The sequence below is a fragment of the Drosophila takahashii genome, chromosome 2R, assembly GCF_030179915.1.
Source record: "Drosophila takahashii strain IR98-3 E-12201 chromosome 2R, DtakHiC1v2, whole genome shotgun sequence".
Lineage (NCBI taxonomy): Eukaryota > Metazoa > Arthropoda > Insecta > Diptera > Drosophilidae > Drosophila > Drosophila takahashii.
Genome location: NC_091679.1, coordinates 8,705,495 through 8,725,932, shown reverse-complemented (window position 1 = coordinate 8,725,932; position 20,438 = coordinate 8,705,495). Strand labels below are relative to the sequence as shown.

Here is a 20,438-nt window from a genome sequence, read left to right as displayed (position 1 = left end):
TAATACCCTCTACAAGGGTATAAAAACCCAAAAAACAATGAGCTGAAGAATTATATTATTTTTTCCCGCCATCGATTTGATTTGTTCTCGCAGTCATTGTTCCAATTTTCCCAGTCAAGAGGAAGAATTCAGAGTTGCACCGAGAAAACATCGCCTAACTATCGTATAAAAGAGCCCTTCAAAGTGCGTCAAAATTGGATGGCGGACTAACTGGGAAATTTTCGGAACGGCAAAACCTTACGGAACATCCGTTCAACGGATGGTAGATGGTGGATGGATCTCTGTGGGAAGACCCTATAAAATGTACTCTCACAGACCGTCAAGTAGTAACTGACCAAATGTATTTGGGTCACATTTTGTTAGGTTGAATTCTAGGCCCCAATTGTCACCGAAGGTCGAACATAGGAGTTTTATTCCTTGTAATCCCAACTGTTTCTAACGGACTTTTGCAGTGTGAATCAGCTATTGTGACGACAATTAATCAAATAGTTTAGTTTCAAATCACTGTTTCCAATATAAAAAAAAATATGGAGTTGGTTCTACTTGTATTAATTCTTATAAAAAATTTCAAACAGCTGAGTGGATGTTTCTAAAAGTAATTTACAATTATTTTGATTGGTGTTTTTTTTCTTTATTTACGAGTTATATTTTACAGATATTGTACATTTCTTGAAAGGTCTTTTCATGTAATAAACGTTAGAATGCCTATAACTAAGAGTGGCTTATTGATTTTAGACAACATTTTATCAGCGTTGGATGTAAACCAGTAAAAAAATATGCAGTCTCAAGGACAAGGTCAACACCTATCGCAGCTGCCATCTACGGCTCATTCATTATTACATCATTCGAATGCAACAGGAAGCAATTTAGTCGCCAAACAAAATGATCTTCAATCTCTTTCATCTGTTGGTAAGAAACCTTCATACGTAAATAAAGTGAAAATATATATACATCCGTAAGTATGTTGTAGGATAGGTACCTAACTATTTACGAAAGTAGCATATACTGGAGTGACTCAGAAATGGTTAAACCCTTGCAGAGGGTATTATGATTTCAGTCAGAAGTTTGCAACGCAGTGAAGGAGACGTTTCCGACCCCATAAAGTATATATATATATTCTTGATCAGCATCACTAGACGAGTCGATCTAGCCATGTCCGTCTGTCCGTCTGTCTGTCTGTCCGTCTGTCTGCTTCTACGCAAACTAGTCTCTCAGTTTTTGAGCTGTCGGGATGAAACTTTCCCAAAAGTCTTCTTTCTATTGCAGGTAGTACATACACTATTGGTCAAAACAATAAGTACACACGTTACATCCTCACTTGCTAAGAGATATCTCTATAGATATTGAGGCCAGACCTCCCAAACCTTTTTATTTTGAAAGGTTATTCTGTCCTGCAATATTTTAATAAACAATGGATACAGTAAAACCTGTCTATTCCATGATAGCCATACATTTGTGCGAAAGGTCGGTTTTGGTGTGGTCAAAATAATAAGTACACTTGTGTAACTTATAATTTTGTAAAATATTAAATCTAGAATGGGGCTACGGTTAGTATTTTATCTTAAGTAAGGATCATGTTTATAAGAAGTCTGGGCCAATTTGACGATTCAAAAAGTTTCCAAGCCTGGATTTGGTTACTTCAAAGTCATTATCCATGTTAAAATCTAATTTGCAGCTTAAAAAGAACATTAACATTTAAGTATGGCTTGTGATTTCCTAAATTTTCTTTAAAAATACTACTCTTAATAAATAAAATCGATTTGGAAAAAAATTAGTACTTACACCGTAAAAAATCAGGTAAATTCTTATCAAAAACCAAAATTACTTGCGGTTTAAATTAAAAAAGAAATAGTTAAATTTTAAATTCTTAATTTTTTTTTTATTTAATAGTAGATAAAACGACTAAAAAAATGAGATATGTTTCATAAAGATCGGTTAACAACTTATTAAATGGCTATTGACGAAGTGCACGATAACAAAACTGCTCTATCGTTAAAAACGAATTTCATACAAACTTGTATGGACGGGCAATTTGTATTTATGTATAGATATCTCGCGTTGTGCGATTCATGTAGAATTAAACTTAGTAAAAAATTAAAAGTGGTATATCTTCCAAAGTTTTGACTTTATCGAAATTCTGAAAGGTGGACACAAGTGGACTCTTCGAAGACTTATATGTCCACCAAAAAAATTTTGAAAAATTCGAGTTTAATTTTTTCGAAATTTAGTGAAAACTTAAAAGTGGTGTATCTTCCAAAGTTTTAGTTTTTTCAAAATTCTGAAAGGTGGACACAAGTGGACTAATCGAGGACTTATCTGTCCACCAAAAAAAATTTTGAAAAATTCGAGTTTAATTTTTTTGAAACTTAGTAAAAACTTAAAAGTGGTATATTTTCTAAAGTTTTGACTTTATCGAAATTCTGAAAGGTGGACACAAGTGGACTAATCTGTCCACCAAAAAAAATTTTTAAAAATTCGAGTTTAATTTTTTCGAAATTTAGTGAAAACTTAAAAGTGGTATATTTTCTAAAGTTTTGACTCTATCGAAATTCTGAAAGGTGAACCCAAGTGGACTCATCGAGGACATATCTGTGCACCAACAAATTTTTGAAAAATTCGAGTTTAATTTTTTCGAAATTTAGTGAAAACTAAAAAGAGGTGTATCCTCCAAAGTTTTGACTTTATCGAAATTCTGAAAGGTGGACACAAGTGGACTCATCGAGGACTTATCTGTCCACCAAAAAAATTTTGAAAAATTCAAATTTTTGATTTTCGAAAATTTTTGAAATTCCATATTTTTGAAATTGGACGTGGACAAAAAAAACTAAAGGGTGGACACAAGTGGACACATGATGGACAAACGATTCCCGTGTTTAAATTTCAAAAATTTCATTTTACCCAACCCAGCTTCTCTGAGCTTTTTTCCAGACCCTCGTAGTTTTGGTTTTCCAGTGATTTGCAGTATCTGATTTCCCACGGTAAAAATACCGTTTTTCATGTAATATTTGTTTGTGTATTTATTAATAATATTTACAATCGAAGCATTGAAAATAAAAATTGTTAGTGCCTGAAGCATTCCCGGTTTTTGCTTGGCCGATTGCAGTTCTTAGGTATCCATGTCTTTTAAGCCTGTCTTCTGAATCAAAAATAATTAGATATGAATGTAAGACCAGGAATAATAATAAGAGTAATACCATTATTACGTCTCCGTACAAAATTAAAATATCTCTCCAGAAATTATGTCTGGTTTGCCATGGCCAGAATTTGTGTTTAAGATAGCATCATGAGTCTTATATTTATTAATGGCGAAAATATCTGTGGTACTAACCTCTGTAACGCTGAAATAAAGAATGTTAAACGATAACATTTATAACATTATTAAACGATAACATTTTTTTAACAACGCTTAAAATTTGGTTAGGCTACGATCTGACGATCAAAAAATTATTTATTTCACAGAAAAGGTTTGAAAATGTAAAAAACAATAATAGTTTTGCATGTAAGTTAATGGCAATCCTTGATAAATTTGATCAAATATTTTTGAATTCATTCTTATTGTTATTTGTATTATTTATTTAATATTTATGAATATTTTAGGAAATCCTGGTTGTAGCTTTAAAATCAAATTGGCACAGAATCTTATTCAAAAGCCGTGTGGCACATCTGACTTTTGTTATTTGGTTTAAATTATTTGATGAAAAATGTGTAATATTTTTTCTACGTATTTTAAAAATACTAGAAATTAAAGATAAATGTGCGAACAAGACTTCTGGTTTTGGTGTAAATCCTAAGATTTTAGAATATTATAAGTTTCTGATTTTTTTGTTAAAAAATATTATAATCGGGGTGCCACAGAAATCACACAGCTATTGATGCTATTCAGAAATCCACCCCCATTTAACGCTCAGAAATTATCTATCTCTACACCACCGCCTGCAAAAAGGAACAGGATTTCAAGAACACGAAAAACCAACTCAATTTCCCGCTGGGATGTAACTGATATTTATTTCGTCAATACCTATTGGCTTAATAAAAGTTTGCTACGCCCACTCTAACGCCTATAACGCTAAATCTGGCTAGCGCTCACATTTAGGGCCAGGCCTTGCAAAAGATAGCGCAATAAAATTTAAAAATGGCCGCCGCGATTATGTCATCTACAGGAAGGTCTTGCTATCACTAACCATGCAAGGCATAAATGTCGCACTCTCCTGGTGCATTTCGTCACTACGTGGACTGTCCACCACATTGAATAGAGTTGACTGCATCTGGTTGTAGCTGGAAATTAAAAAAAAAGAGAGAACGCATAGAACTATTAGATACCGGTTACTGAGGCTAACTAACATAAAAAGAACACAGACAGACAGACATCTCAGACATAACTTAAGGTAGAAACGTTACTACTGGGTCACAACTTTGACCTGGAGTTTCCTAAAGGCAGAATATTTTCATTCAAATTTGACCATTCTTTACTTCAGTACAAATATTTTAATAAATTAAATTTTACAAAACAATTTTATATTACTATTTAGGTTTACTTGAGTTGGCTCATAGGGAATACCAAGCTGTTGACTATGAAAGTGCAGAAAAACATTGCATGCAATTATGGCGCCAGGACAGCACAAACACCGGTGTTTTATTATTGCTGTCATCCATTCATTTTCAGTGCAGAAGGCTTGATAAGTCAGCACAATTCTCTACATTGGCAATAAAACAGAATCCTGTGCTGGCCGAAGCTTACAGGTAAGTTATTTATTACGCATTATTAATATTTCATTAATGTTAGTATTTACTCTACGAGTAAAGGGTTTGTCAGTTTGTTTAAAAACCTTGTTTTAAAGTCTTGAAATGTCATATGGTGTTAAACAAATTATAACAAATTAAAAATTATAACAAATTATAAGCTTCAGTTTTCCCACTTTTGAAAAAATCCGCTAGTTGTAAGTTGTGGAAGGCCGTAACTTCTCTACTACTAAAGCTACAGACTGGCACTATACCTCGTTTTAAAGGTTTTTTCATTGTAAGAAAACTGCTATAAATAGCTAAATATCGCACACTTGTAACTTGTGAACCACTAAAGCTACTGACTTGTGCTACATGTCGTCGAAAAGGTATTTTGAAATCATATGCACTTTTTTTAAAATTATATTAAAATTGCATAGGCTTTTACTTAAGGCCAAACATTTTTTAGACCCATGTTTATTATTTTCAGGTTTATTTCGCAAAATCGGTTTTAATGATTTATTTATTATTTGGGTTTAAGATGTTTCTTTACTTGATAAAAATGGATACCATTTGTATGCAAAGGTATAAGGTATAAATAATATCCAAACAAAAACTTCTGATATCAAATAAAAAATCCTCTTAACGAGGTAAAAAACTAGTGACGATCGCACCTTTAACATACAAAAGTTTCGATACCAACATTTGCGACGAAACATTATTACACTTATTTATAAAGACAGTATCTACAATTTTTTCATTCGGCACGCTGCAATAGAAAATGCCTGTATAGGTAAAAAGGCTAAAATGGTTTGTCCAATGTATGAATCGCTATTTTAGCGCCTTATACTAATTTTTGCTGTGTTAAGAACCTTAAACTAAAAATCGTTTGTTCTACGACCTTTGCAAAATACATTAAAAAAGCTAGATTTTGAAGGCTTATAATTTCTAAGTCTAAAGCTACTGCTAAAGCGCATTAAAAAGGTTAATTAATATGCTAACCACTTTGCCTTTGTTAAAACTGGCCAAATACAATAGTTTAAAATTACTTTTTTTTTTGCTATTTTCTCAAAAAAGGTTCAAACGATTTATTTTTAAGTTTGGAACTAAATAGCCCTTGAGATTCCTTTTAATATATAAACCTTTTTGTCATAAAAATGCGCGTTTGGTTATAATGGATCGATGAAAACCCGATTCAGTTTAGTATGGAAAGCACTTGATTGTCCAAAAACTAATTAGATGAGAACAAATTCTTATATTACACATAAAAGTTTTAAATCGACTAATAACACTAGTTTACAGCCAAAATGCTTTCCAGCAATTGATAGCCAATTCAGTTAGTGCTAGAGCCCTGGATCACAAAAATACCACTTACTTTTTTTTGTATGGCACAGTTTTTTTTTTAAGATTTTTAAAAGTTCAAAATGTTAAATTTCGGACGTTTTTCGAATTTCTTTTTATATTTCCGCACATATAAACCCAATCGAGCCAGTTTTCGTTTCATTTTAAATTCAATAGATCAGAGCTTAAATTTGCCTTACAGATCAATATGATTGGATAAGTAATGGCAGCTCGAAAAAGATGAAAAATGTGTTTTTTGGTCGACTGTAAGTTGGCTGTATATATCGTAAAAACTCGAAATAAATCCGTTTAAAAACCATTAAAGTTTACATCCTACCGAATAAAACAAGCCGGATATTGCCCAAATCCATGGAAAATTGGATTTATGGTGGATTTTTAAAGGTCGGGATTTTTACTTTTTTCGGTTGACAGAGACCAATTTAAGATTTATCATAGCCGGTTACATGTAAACAAAATTTATTTGTGGTGGCAGCCGGGTCACTAAATAGCTAAATCAGATATTTAAAAGTTAAAAAATTATTAAAGTGAATTTAATTTTTGAAATTAAGGGTAATTTTTTTTATAAAGCTAGGAACACACAATGCAAATACTTCGCAGCAAGTTGATTGCTTCAAATTGCTGCAAACAATTTTTACAAGTTCTTTGCTTGCAGCAAAATGGGTTCACTAGTGTTTATACGTGCAAATTTGATTGCAGCAATCAAGTTGCTGCAAATTTTTTGCATCGTGTGTAAGAATGAATTATCCAAATGGAAAGTTAATTAAAAATGTTATTTATATTTATTTATATAAAGCTAACTTACAGTGTAAAACTATGAGCTAACTGAAAAGGATTCAAGGGCACTAGCAACTAAGGCTTTCGGCTTGACTGTATATTTTATTGTGAGACAGTTTTCTTAAATGGTATGTGTCAAATTAGTTTTACGGAGGAACGAGATGATTTTGTTGATATTGATGTTAGTAGGGTTAGCAATGATGTGAATAGGGTTTTCGGAGTTAAAGGTATCTCTTTTGTGTTGTGATAGTGAGGGACAGCTGATAATTATGTAGTTTAGGTCAATTGTCGAGCTGTTGCAGAACGGGCATGTATTTGAAATGATCTATCTATGTAGTGAGAATTTGTGAGCTTGGTGAGTCCTAACCTGAGCCGGTTTATAAGTATTTGAGTCTTTTTAGTTTGGTTTGTGGATACACACAAAAAAAAACTTGGTAAAATCAACTGTAATAATTGTCAAACAGGCCCCAACCATAAAGATTGTCAATTCTCTCTCTAAAATTTATTCATTCGGCACGCTACAACAGAAAACTTTCGTGTAGATATTAAATATTTGCTAAAGCGGGCCGAACGAGTAAATTTTAGGTAGCGTACTTATTTAGTCGCATCTAAAATCATTTGTCGTCACAAAAGTTGATATCAGAACTTTTGTACGTTGAAGGTGCGATCGTCACTAGTTTTTTATCTCGTTAAGAGGTGTTTTTATTTGATTTATAATTGAATGAAAATGCTGGCTTGCTTCGAGCGTTACTTTGTTCATTACCCGTTCCAGCGCCCTTTGCTCGCGGAACATGGATTCGATTTCCAAATCCTCTTCGGTAGATGTAATCGTGTCTGTTTCCATTTTCTATGTAGCGAGATTCGTATTGAATATCTCTTTATACTCAATCACGAAATTTTTTATTTTAATGAAATAATTATTAAGGAAATACTCGTTGTCAATCGGTTTTCCTTTAACTATCTCCTGAGTTTTGGCATCTCTAATAGCGAAATTAGACCATAGACATTCAAGATTCCCTAATCGCTCTGTGAAATATGCAGTCTTAGTTTTCCTTGAGTCGGAATCTTTTTTAAAATTTCTTATTAGGCTTTGAATGCGCTCGCCCAGCGCATTCTGCTCATCCAATAGGGTCTGAATATTTGATAAGGCCATATTACTTTATAAATTAAACCTTTCAGAGGTATTTTGTTATGATGTGCCTCGACTCACACCGTGGTTTAAAAAATTAATGTAACAAGAAAGGAAGCTACCTTCGGCCAGCCGAAGCTTATATACCCTTGCAGATAAAAGAATACCCTCTCGGTGCAGTTCCAAGGATCCCAGATTCATCGTTTCTATTTATTTAAATTTTGTTTTTAAGTAGTCAAGAATCAAAACGCCTACTTCCTACAAAGTTACAATGAATTTTCTTATATTTGTTTGAATATTCCTATGGGAGCTATAAGATATAGTTGTCCGATCCGGTCGGTTCCGACTTATATACTACCTGCAATAGAAAGAAGACTTTTGGAAAAGTTTTAAGCCTATAGCTTTAAAACTGAGAGACTAGTTTGCGTAGAAACGGACGGACAGACATGGCTGGATCGACTCGTCGTCTAGTGATGCTGATCATGAATATATATACTTATGGGGTCGGAAACGTCACCTTCACTGCGTTGCAAACTTATGACTGAAATCATAATACCCTCTTCAAGGCACATTGGGATTTTTTATCCGTTAAAGAAATGTTCAACTATCATACAAATATTTTTAAAATATTTTTGTGACCATCCCTGGCTTTTTGACGGCTCTCTTAAGTCAGCTGTTCGAGTTAAGTTGCGTGCGCCTAAATTTATCTACGAAGTGTCACAAAAGTTTAATTATTTATTCTATTGCAAATTACGCGCATTCTTTTCGGCTAAATTATGGAAAATCTTCGTCAAGGTATTTATAATATTGCTTAGAGGGCTTACACTAGAAATGCTTTTGTTTTGTGCTGTTTTTAATTGTTTTATTGAACCATGTTTTGTGTAGAAGTTAACCTATAAATATTTGTGTTTCGTGGAGTAGAACTAGCAAGTGTACGCAGGATTGCGAAAAGTGCAAATGTGGTAATATGTGTTATTGTGTATATGATAAAATGGAGTTAATAACTTTTGCGCATACTTGCGCCATTTCGTAATATTTAAATAGATTCGGAACAACACGACATTAGTAGGGGCGAACTGCTGGAAGTGTGGCGGAAGAATAATCGCAGCTATGTCGATACCGTTCACTGGATGTGCGAAAGGTTCAAAAATAAAAATAGAATGTCTGAAAATACGCTGATTGGCATCAAGAAGACATTAAAAACTTTTGTTTCTCATGTTAGTAAGCTGCTAAAGAAGCACAATAGGCATGTTAAATGCTTCAAAAATGCAAATGCAAGATGGCTTGCATCAGAAATATAATTTTCTGAAAAAAGCAAGACTGGTCGGCCCCATTTAAATTCCGAGAATGGTGGATCGCGTTTGAAAAGAAAGATGGCTTCAGATCTCTCGAAAGAAAATCCTACAAGTCTTCTAATGCGCTTTTAGAGGCATCCCCTGTTGATACAGTAATTGATAACCCGCATTTCGAGCTCGAACAAAATTTGGACGTCGAGTTAAATACAGATGATGAGTAAAATAAAACAAGAGAGAACGCTATAGTCGGGTTTTTGTCCCGACTATCTAATACCCGTCACTCAGCTAAAGGGAGTGCGAGGGAGATAGATATATAATTTTTGATTGCGTATAACTTTTTAATGAATGGTCCGATTTGAAAAATGTCTTCTACATTTCGATAGGTATAAATATACATAACAAAATTGCATTTATACTTCTCGGAAATCTTTAAAGATGTGGGCGCAGGACCCATTTTAAAATCGTTAGTGGGCGATTGTGGGCGTTAGAGGGGGCGTGGCGCTCAGCTAAAATAAACTTGCGCTGCGTAGGAAGCCAAAGAATATGTGTGGGAAATCTCAACCTTCTAGCTTTTGTAGTTTCTGAGATCTCAGCGTTCATACAGACGGACAGACGGACAGACGGACAGACGGACAGACGGACAGACAGACAGACAGACAGACGGACAGACGGACATGGCTAGATCGACTCGGCTAGTGACCCTGATCAAGAATATATATAGTTTATAGGGTCGGAAACGCTTCCTTCTACCTGTTACATACTTTTGCACGAATCTAATATAGTAAAAGGGTATACGAGTAACGGGTATAAAAATTGAAATCCGTATGTTAAAATTAGCTTCGCGGTCGGGGGTGGTTCATGTGGGCGTGGTCAAAATCAAAAACTAATGAAAACCGAAATTTTACAATGGTCTTAATATTATGTACAAAAAATTTGAAATCCGTATCTTTAAAATTAGAGTTTATGCAAAAAAAAAAGGCTTTTCATCCCAATGTGCAAGGGTATAAAAAAGTATATCTTTGTTGATTTTTATCACATTCTCTTCTTCACTGGGATATAGCATTTCTTTAACATTTCAAAATTTCGAAATAAATTTAACAAAACTCTGACGTCTACAAATATTATATAGCTCCCATAGGAAGGATCAAAAAAATAATGATCTGCATACATACATACATACCTACTTTAAACATCTACAATGTACATTGTACATACATGTATGTAAGGTCGGGGTGTACAACGAAGACGCGTTGGCACTCCTCCCTAATGTTTAAAACTATCGAAAAGAAGCCAGCGAATAAAATAGAAGCGAGTCCAAAATCAAGAAGTAAGAAGTCGAAGTCGAGAAACAGAAGCAGCCACAAGCGGTCGTGAATTACGCAGAACTAAAAGTCGTCACAATTTTTATATTAACTTTGTCACTCCGTTATAAAGGAAACTAAACAATAATAATAAACTATCATTTCTATACAAAATACTCTACATTTGGGGGCTCGCCGGTCCTGTGTAATTGAGAGTGACAATCAAAAGCCGTATAGTTGAAAAATGGCCCGTGTTCGTGAAATTCGTTATTAATAGCCAAAAACGTTGCAAATTTGTCGCAGATCAGTCGGGAAACTATTAACTAAAACATAAGCCGGGAAAGCCGTAAAGTCGTGTATTAAAATCGTCGAATTCCAGAGTCGTTGGGTTATTTCATTAAATATTGCAAAATTGTTTTTGCGCAGTTGACAATTGAGAGAAGATTGTGTACTTGTGTTGTATGAAGAAGAGGGATGACAAAAACAAGGCAAACGCCTGCAAAAACCTCTAAAAAGAACGGTGCAAAAACACCGTCGAAAATAAAAGTTGACGTTGTTGCAGAGTACAATTTGGAGAAGTTGCCAGAGGATCTAATTTTATTGGAAGATCAAATAGTTGAGAGTACATCTCCAAAAATGTCAAACACAAACGCTGAAAATGTAAATGACCAAATGCAACAACTAATACAGTTGCTGGCATTAAAAATTGAGGTTGACGAACGCAGAGATCAAAATCAGGTCAAAATATCGGTGGACAATTTTGAGAGAATTGTCAGTGACTTCGATGGTTTTTCGGTGCCTGTAGCTAAGTGGTTCGAAATCTTTGAGCGTAACGCAAACGCTTACGAATTGTCGGAAAAACAAAAATATGTGCATGCTAGAGGGAAAATGAGTGGAGCTGCCAGATTGTTTTTAGAGTCGGAATGCGTAAGCGATTTTACCGCTCTAAAAGAAAAATTGATGGAAGAGTTTGAGTGCAGCCGAAATAGTGCAGATGTTCATCAAATGTTACGCGAAAGGAAAAAGAGGTCTTCCGAATCGTTTCACGAGTATATACTGCACATGAAAAAAATTGCCAGTGTCGGGAATATTGAAGAAGCCGCTTTGTTGCGTCACATCGTAAATGGATTGCAAATTAAGAACGAGTATAAGGTTGCCATGTATCGTTGTCAGACTCTAAAAGCACTGAAAGACGAGTACGAAATATATGAGCTTGTGCAGGAATCTGAAAAGAGCGGAGACAAAAATACAGTGAACACTGGCACCAAGCCGAAAATGAGTGAGAAGATAAAGGAATTCTGTTTCAATTGCGGATCCGCAGACCACAAAAGAAAAGATTGCAAATCCGAAACGAAGTGTTTTCACTGCAATGAAAACGGACATATCTCTCGTGATTGCAAGCAAAAAGTTGACAAAGTGCGTGTAATCACCGATAGCAGTCGCCTTAAGAAAATTACAATTAATGGGGCTGTTGTCGAGTGCTTGGTTGATACGGGCTCTGATGTTTCGATAGTCAGAAAATGTGTGCTGCAAGACTTGACCAACGTTGAAATCTTGAAAAGTGAATCGGTTCAACGCTCACGTAATCGTCGATCAGCTGCCAACAGAACATAAATTTCTGGTCGTGGACAACTGCAAAATGGATTGCATCGCACTTTTGGGATATGATTTCCTGAAAAAGTTTAAGTTTTCTGCCGATTCAAATGGTTTTTTGTTTCAATGTCGCGACGACGAACCACCACCACCAGAAAGTGACGGACATAATGATGTTTATTCGGTATTTGAAAGTCAAAGCGAGATCACAGCTCCGCCGCAGTATCTAAAGCGAGTAGAGCAGTCTCCAGCAGCTTTCATTCGTTTCGTCAACCATATCTTCCAAAATCTCCTGAACGAGGATATTATGCAACTCTACATGGACGATATCATAGTATACGCAGTCAACGAGGAAGAGTGTATGAAGAAGACTAAGAGAGTTTTGGAAACGGCAGCCAGCTCCAACCTGAAATTGAAATGGAAAAAATGTAGCTTTCTTCAGCAACGAATTTAATTTTTAGGACATTTCATCGAAAATGGAAAAGTATGGCCGGGGACAGAGAAAACAAATGCAGTCAGTCGTTTTCGACTACCCAAAAACATTAAAGCTGTTCAATCATTTCTAGGACTTACCGGGTTTTTTAGAAAGTTTATGCCTGACTATGCGCAAATAGCTCGTCCCCTTACCAATCTCTTGAAGAAAGACGTCAAATTTAAGATTGGTCCAGAAGAACTGAAGTCAATAGAGCACTTAAAAAGCTTGCTGACAAGTGAGCCCGTCCTACACATTTACTTGAGGGAGGCTCGACCGAGTTGCATACGGATGCGTCGAAGGATGGCTATGGAGCTGTGCTGCTACAAATGTTTGAAGAAAGCTTTTATCCAGTCTACTTCTGGAGCAAAAAAAATTCACCGGCGGAATCCAAGCAGCATAGCTACGTGCTAGAAGTCAAAGCGGCATACTTAGCACTGAAGAAATTTCGTCGTTATCTGCTTGGAATTCACTTTAAATTGGTGACAGATTGCATTGCCTTTAAACAAACCACGACTAAGCAAGATATGCCGCGAGAAGTCGCTCAATATGGAGCACCGACCTGCCGAAAGGATTAAACACGTCGACCATTTAAGCAGATACCCGGTGGATGTTTGCATGATAACTACGAAGCTGTCAGCCAGATTAAAGAAGACTCAAATGGCCGACAATCATATTCAAGCAATCGTTAAGCTTCTCGAAACTGCTCCTTACGAGAACTACAAGCTCAAGGGTGGATTGCTGTTTAAAGAACATGCTGGAAGTGAACTGATTGTGGTCCCAAAACTGATGGAACGAGAAGTCATCATGAATGCTCACGAACCCGCTCACTTCGCGGTTAGAAAGACGATGCACCAAATTCAGCAGCAGTTTTACATCCCACATCTTGAGGGTAAGGTTTCGCGAGTAATTTCTAATTGTGTTGTTTGCATTATTCACAGCAAGAAATTGGGAAAGCAGGAAGGCTTGCTGCATTGTATCGATAAAGGCGACGCACCCCTTCACACGTTGCACATTGACCACCTCGGACCGATGAAAGCCTCAGCAAAGCATTACAAATTTATATTGGCTGCAGTCGACGCATTCTCCATGTTTGTGTGGCTCTTCCCAACGAAGTCCACTGGTCATGAAGAGGCGATCAAAAAGCTAAGCGAGTGGTCAGACGTTTTTGGATATTCAAAACGCATAATAAGTGACAGAGGAAGTGCCTTTACATCAAATGCGTTCTCCGAATTCGTGACGACCAATTTGATTGAACACGTATGGGTTACGACAGGAGTAGCCAGAGGCAATGGTCAAGTGGAGAGGGTTAACCGCTCGATAATCTCCATATTGTCGAAACTCTCAGCTGACGACCCTAGCAAATGGTACAAATTTGTCCCACATGTTCAAAAGGCGCTCAATTCGCAGTTGCATTCATCAACAAAATCGTCACCTTTTGAGGATCGATTACTGGAGATCTTGAACGAAGAGCTAATCCAACAATACAACGTTGAGCGGAGCCAGATCCGCGATGAGGCAAAAACCAACATCAAGAAGGCTCAAGCTGTCTACAAGCGAAATTATGACAAGTCCGGGAAGATGGCTTACGATTACTGCGTAGGAGACCTCGTCGCCATTAAAAGGACTCAGTTCGTGGCAGGACGAAAATTGGCAAGTCCCTACTTGGGACCGTACGAGATTAAAAACGTTAAAAGAAATGGGCGCTATGATGTACGCAAAGCTGCCCAAGTTGAAGGTCCTCAAACCACTTCTACAAGTTCCGACAACATGAAGCTGTGTAGATACGTTGCGGAAAACGAGGAGCTGTTATCATCTGGGTCAGATGATGAAGCAAGAGAGAAAGAAAGAAAGAAGTCGAAGTCGAGAAACAGAAGCAGCCACAAGCTGTAACGAACTGATTTTGTATGTCTGCTCGCTACGAGATTCGTGCGGCTAGCTCAGAGAAGTTATGTGTTCGTCCCACCAAGTTTATATAAACGTGACCGCCCAGTAGATCAGTGAGAAAGCACAGAATTCACGGGTTCGAATTGGGTTTACTGCGGGTATGATTACAGCGGTCTTGATGGCTCGGTCGGCCTTGGTGTCGCCACTCGGGGTCCTCGGTGCCTCCTAGTGATGCTCGTCTCTGCAAGTTGGTGCGTCGCCTCGGTGATCGCCTGCCTCGCTGATTCCGTGCTCCGGTCCTGTAGCTCCCTGTAGCTCCTTGTAGCTGCTCGGCGATGTTCGTCTCCGATGCGTTGACTCGAAGACCACTCGTAGCGCCTCGGACTCGCAAGGAGATCAGCCGTGCGGGCTTAGGGAAGCGTCACCGTTCTCAGACTAGGGTGAACAGGAGCTGCGCTCTACAGGACAACGCCTATAGACACACAACCGCCTGTCCCTGGCTCTGTCCCGGATGGTCCCACTAGGCTCCTGCTCGGATCGCGCTGACAGTCTAGGTGGACACCTGGAAGCTGCCTAGGGCTTCACCTTGCTTTACGCCTGGTGTAAACGAACGTTCCACCCTGGCCTCACCCGTTAGCTCGTTCGTGACGTTTCCGTGTGGCTTGATGTCCGATGCTCTGCTCCGGGATGCGCTGGTTGTGAGGTTGGACGTAGCGTGGCTTCTGGTACTTGGGGTTACGTACACGCCAGTCCCGGGCTCGTAAAACCGTGGGTCTTTCTAGGTCAGCGCCTTGAACTGACAAACGGTCCGTTCTCTCTAGGACAGCGCCTTGAGATCACGACTGGCCTATTCTCTCTAGGACAGCGCCTTGAAATGATAACCGGCCTACGCTCGCCCTTTCTGGCTCGTAACACTCGGGGTCTGGGACACACGCCGGTCCCGGGCTCGTAGAACCGTTGGGTCTCTCTAGGACAGCGCCTTGAAATGACCAACGGCCTGTTTCTCTCTAGGACAGCGCCTTGAGATGACAATTGGCCTGTTCACTCTAGGACAGCGCCTTGAAATGATAACCTGAGTTCACGATCTCTTGTCGCAGGACTTTACTGCTCGACTCTGAGGGACACGCCAGGCGCAATGCGAGGCTTTAGTCGTACAGGAGTAGGAACAGTTCGCCTTGACTTAGCCGTGTGATGCCCTCTGGACCTCAGCTACCTGTGTCTCAATTTGGAGATTCCTGATGATCCAATCCCGAACGTCTCGACGTAGCGATCTTGCTCCTTGTAGGCTCCCACGGCGCTGCTTCCGACGACTTGACTTGTGTTTTCACTTGTAGATTACTTGGCACTGATTGACTGACTTATTCACTTTGCTATCTTGACTGATCTTGACGGATTGATTCCTTGTGATCGACTGATCCAGTTGCCAGCGCCCGGTGGCTTTATATAGGGCCTCCGGGTACCGTTATGTCCCTCGTGCGCTCTGCCCGCGGCATCTCTCCACTCCGGGTCGAGCATCCGTGGTCCCTGTTTGACCCACTTGTCCTTCACGCACGGCCTTAAATTGTAGTTCTGCTCGTTGCTGCCGTCCCGCGGATTCTTATGTTGCATGTGGCACGCCTGTGTGCCGCTCGGTTGCTGAGATGTGGCACTTGTCCTCCTGGTCCAAAGTTCACGGCAGAGTCCAAAGTCCGGTGCAGTTCCGTTATTTCCTTTTGCACACACGGCACTTTGGCTCTGCCCGCGAAGTCTCCACTCTCTCACTCTCCGCCATGACTCTCCAAACTCTCTTGTCAGAGTTCTCTCTCTCGACCTCGAAGTCTCCAAACTCTCACTCTACACTTCTCGGTCTCCAAACTCTCTCTCTCCGCCGCGCCGCTACTACGGTAATTCGCCGTAACTGGTAAGCGGCCGGCCATCCGTTATTTTAGCTGCTGCTATTTGTGATGAGTTATTCAACTCCTCACAAAGCGGTCGTGAATTACGCAGAATTAAAAGTCGTCACAATTTGTATATTAACTTTTTCACTCTGTTATAAAGGAAACTAAACAATAATAATAAACTATCATTTCTATACAAAATACTCTACATGTATGTATTGTTAAACACAAGAAAGGAAGCTAGCTTCGGCCAGCCGAAGCTTATATACCCTTGGAGATCATTATTTTTTTGATCCTTCCTATGGGAGCTATATAATATAGACGTCAGAGTTTTGTTCAGTTCTGGCATCCCATGTCGGTGACAATCCCTTAGGCCAAACGCTCGGACGCTGTCGACGTCAGCAGAGCAGTCGGCTCAGCGTCGACATGAAAGAAAGAGAAGCCGATATTTATATATTGCGCTCTCTTTCCTTGTTTTATAATTTGCCTGCACTCGACGCTATCAGTGACAAATTTCGGCCGGTCCCTCATTCTCTGTTTCGCTTTACAGTTATGTTCAGTTAGCAACCAAAATTTGGCCGGTAAAATTTGTGTGACACAGTGACATGTGTATGTCCTTTCATTTTAGGACCATTTTTGTATTCCGAAATAAAATAAATAATTTCGTTTTATAAACTTAAATTGAATTTACGTCGAAAATACATTTAACTAATTTAGTTTATTATTTAAATTGATTTTATATTATTCCATAATAATTTTTAAATAATAAAATATTAAAATTTGTATCTTCATAAAAATTATATTGTGCTTTTACTCAATAGAAAGGGTATACATAGGAGCATTGGCACGCGGCAATAGCGACGATGAATCAAAAGAAAACTGGAAGGCAAAATCATGACTTGCTGTATTTTTTGGCTGTCAATCGATGAAAACAACGTGCTTAAATTTGTGCATAGAAAATTTGTAATTAACGCATTAATAAATAATACAAGTGTTCACCAATTGTATTGAAAGTCAGGTAAGTGACATTTTAATTTATTTATAATTTTCAGTTGATATTAATTAAAATAACTGGTAGGTTTATGTCCCGTTTTCTATTGTTTCTGGGTGGAAAACACTTGCAATATGTACATACATACATACATTTCCCGTGGACAGCGCTAAAAATGCTTAGAATCTCGCTGCGGTCTCTACTTTATTTTAAAAGGTAAATATAAAACAAGAGAGAACGCTATAGTCGGGTTAGTGTCCCGACTATCTAATACCTGTCACTCAGCTAAAGGGAGTGCGAACTCTGAACGCACCAAAAAATCGACGATTTTTTCTATAAAAACTGGTTGGATCGATTTAATTCAAACCTTTTGTATATTATTAAGTGTCATTTAATTAATATATCGGTGGCAAAGCGATTGCTGGAACACTATTCAAAAAAGGAGTTTTGCGGTGTTTACTGTTGTTTTTACATTTCGCTAAAGAATTAAAAAAAAACCCGCACCCTGTGAAAGCTTTTTTTTAATTTTTTATTTTGAAGAATTTTTTTCGATAGTCCAATGTCAAAAATGCGTTTTTCACCTAAAAAATTTGACTTTCGGCTTAAAAATAAAATTATTAAAGTTAAAAAATAAAAAAAAAAAACGTTTTTTTTATGCAGAAAAATTTGCGACACATTTGAAAACGATCGATTGAGCCGTTTAGTAATGCCGATGAACACGGAGAAAAACGCACTTGAAGATGCACTTACGTACCTAAAGTCTTAGAGGTTACGGTTCTAGTTTTAGCATAACTTCTAAAGTTTTTGTCCGATAGACTTAAAACTTATTTTGTTTACACGAATACGATATACCCTTTTACTCTACGAGTAACGGGTATAAATATACAAGTAAAACATATTTTTAAAACGTATGTCTGTCTTTAATTTTTTCAGGATCCTTGGTCAAATATTCACCGTACCCGGACAAATTCATGAGGTCGGCAATCTTACATAAATATTAAAAACAAAAAAAACAAGGGGTATTATTTATAATTAATTGTTTGAAAATGTAAGTAAAACAATTTAACACAAAATACAATTTATAAAATGAAAGAGCAAATAAAAATTAAAAATAAATTTGTATGTATTTTATTTTATGTAATGCAAGGAAAGCATTTTTTTGTACATGAAATTGCTGATGACATTTTTTGATGATGGAATTTAATAAGTGACAAAAGACAAATTCTGAATGTCCATCGTGAAATCATACGGAGCAAAGGAGAAAAAAAATTCGAAAAAATTTCATTTCAGTTGTACTGAGGGAAAAAGCGGAACTTCCATACAATTTTCTCTATGTGGCGTCCTCAGTGCGTCCTGAGGTACAAATGACCTGTCCTCGGGTTTTCCCTTGGTGATTACCGAGGGAAAAGTGACATCTGGAACTGAAGGGTGTTTTTTAGAAACTCATTTTTACTATTATTCATTAGAAATTCACTTTCACTATTCTTAAACACTAATATTATAATTAAAATCTTACGTTCGAGGAAGGGCAGCGCACTCAAAATGTCGAGTTCTTCTAGAAGGTTCTTCACACGTGAGTCGTTAGCGCACTCTTTTATGCTCGCTTTACGTATTCCGAGAAACTTGCCGAAAAAAATGACCATTTGACGAGAGCCGAAGTGAACTTCAGAAGCTTGCCGAAAAATTCCATAGAGAAAGTCTCTCTCATTTTTAATCTCTCTCATTTTTTTTCATCTCTAAGTCAAAGTTGGGGACAATTTTAAGAATGCTTGGGGACGATTTCAAGAGTGTTCAATGAACACTGTTCATGCTTGATAAACGAAATCAAGAATGAGGTATTCTCAAAAAACCAGATCAAGAATACTTTTATTCTCGATTTCAAGAACGTGCTCAAAAAAGTGAGAAGGCAAAATACTGAAATCAAGAAGATACGTTCTTGGTTTTTTCGATCTCAAGATTTCTCAGTGTAGTAGTTCCAAGTAAAAGTGTTGAAAAAAATCGTTTAAAGAAAACCAAACTATTTTAACAAAGCACACTGGGTTAGCCGATCGGATTTTAGCCAAAAATATATTGTTTTTTTTAAGAATATTATTAATACTTTGTAGGTCTTCAATCTTCGTGGTATTTAGCAAAACTTAAAACATTCCTTCTGGGGTGGAAATAGTAGATGGTTCTATATAATAACATATGGTCATTATTTTATTTCTTATGACTTCTGTAGGTTGGTAGAACTATTGGTCATAGGACTGGAACAGATAAAGTCCCTGCGAAGGCATTTTTGCTTTCTCAAGAGAGAAAGAGAGAGTGCTAACTTTGACAGGGACTCGGAGTCCCTGTTAAGCGTTTTCGGCTCGATACAATGCAGGGACCGTAAATAACAGTTATTTGTGATTTTTATTTTAAAAAGACTACTGTGATATTTGTTTTTAAACGTCAAAAATAACGTTCTGTTTACTCTTGTCCACAAAGTATATGCATTTCAACAAATCTGGAAAGCAAATTAACTGTTATTTGTTCATGTCTATAAAGTGCATAAAAACCAGTTAAATTGTTGATTAAAACTTGTACAAATCTCAGTATGCCTTTTAAAATAAAAATCACAAATAACCATAGCTCGCAAATAACTGTTGACCGATTCGTGCGGTCCCCAAATAACTGTTTTTCTCTGAGACTTTGAGCAAACAATCAGAGAGCAACCGATTGAATTGTTCGTACAGAAATTTTGCTCGCACTCAGGCGACGAGCAGTTTTTTCGGCTTTCTTTTGCTCGGCTCGCTTACAGACTGATTGCTCCTGAACGACGTTTTAAAAAGTCTTTTGCGCATGTGTTAACGTTAACGTGCTTGGGCGATATTGCTCTCCCTTTCACTCGCAAGTACTCTCAAAGGGAATACATTGTATAGTTGTATTAGTGAAAAGACTTTTTGCGATGACTTTTTCAGTCAATCGGTCTTTTAATAAGTCTCCCTGTGCGAGCGACATTCGTAACTCTCATTGAACGAGGTTCGTAACAGAGCGTCTCACGAACAGCTCAACGT

At 37.4% G+C, this 20,438-nt stretch overlaps 1 protein-coding gene across 7 annotated transcripts in view; it reads left to right on the top strand.

Moving 5' to 3' along the window:
• Positions 1 to 463: 463 nt before the first annotated feature.
• sxc (O-linked N-acetylglucosamine (GlcNAc) transferase sxc) overlaps positions 464 to 20,438 on the top strand; it is a 160,993-nt gene continuing 141,018 nt past the window's right edge. For 4 of the 7 annotated variants that reach the window (XM_070213952.1, XM_070213958.1, XM_070213959.1 and 1 more), the window contains exons 1-3: positions 466 to 595; positions 656 to 909; positions 4,530 to 4,740. In XM_070213952.1, coding sequence (XP_070070053.1) covers positions 777 to 909; positions 4,530 to 4,740 — 344 coding nt within the window. In that variant the 5' untranslated portion in view covers positions 466 to 595; positions 656 to 776. Of the gene's footprint in view, positions 596 to 655; positions 910 to 4,529; positions 4,741 to 20,438 lie in introns of all 7 variants that reach the window. The other 3 variants (XM_070213955.1, XM_070213953.1, XM_070213956.1) reach the window with 2 other exon arrangements.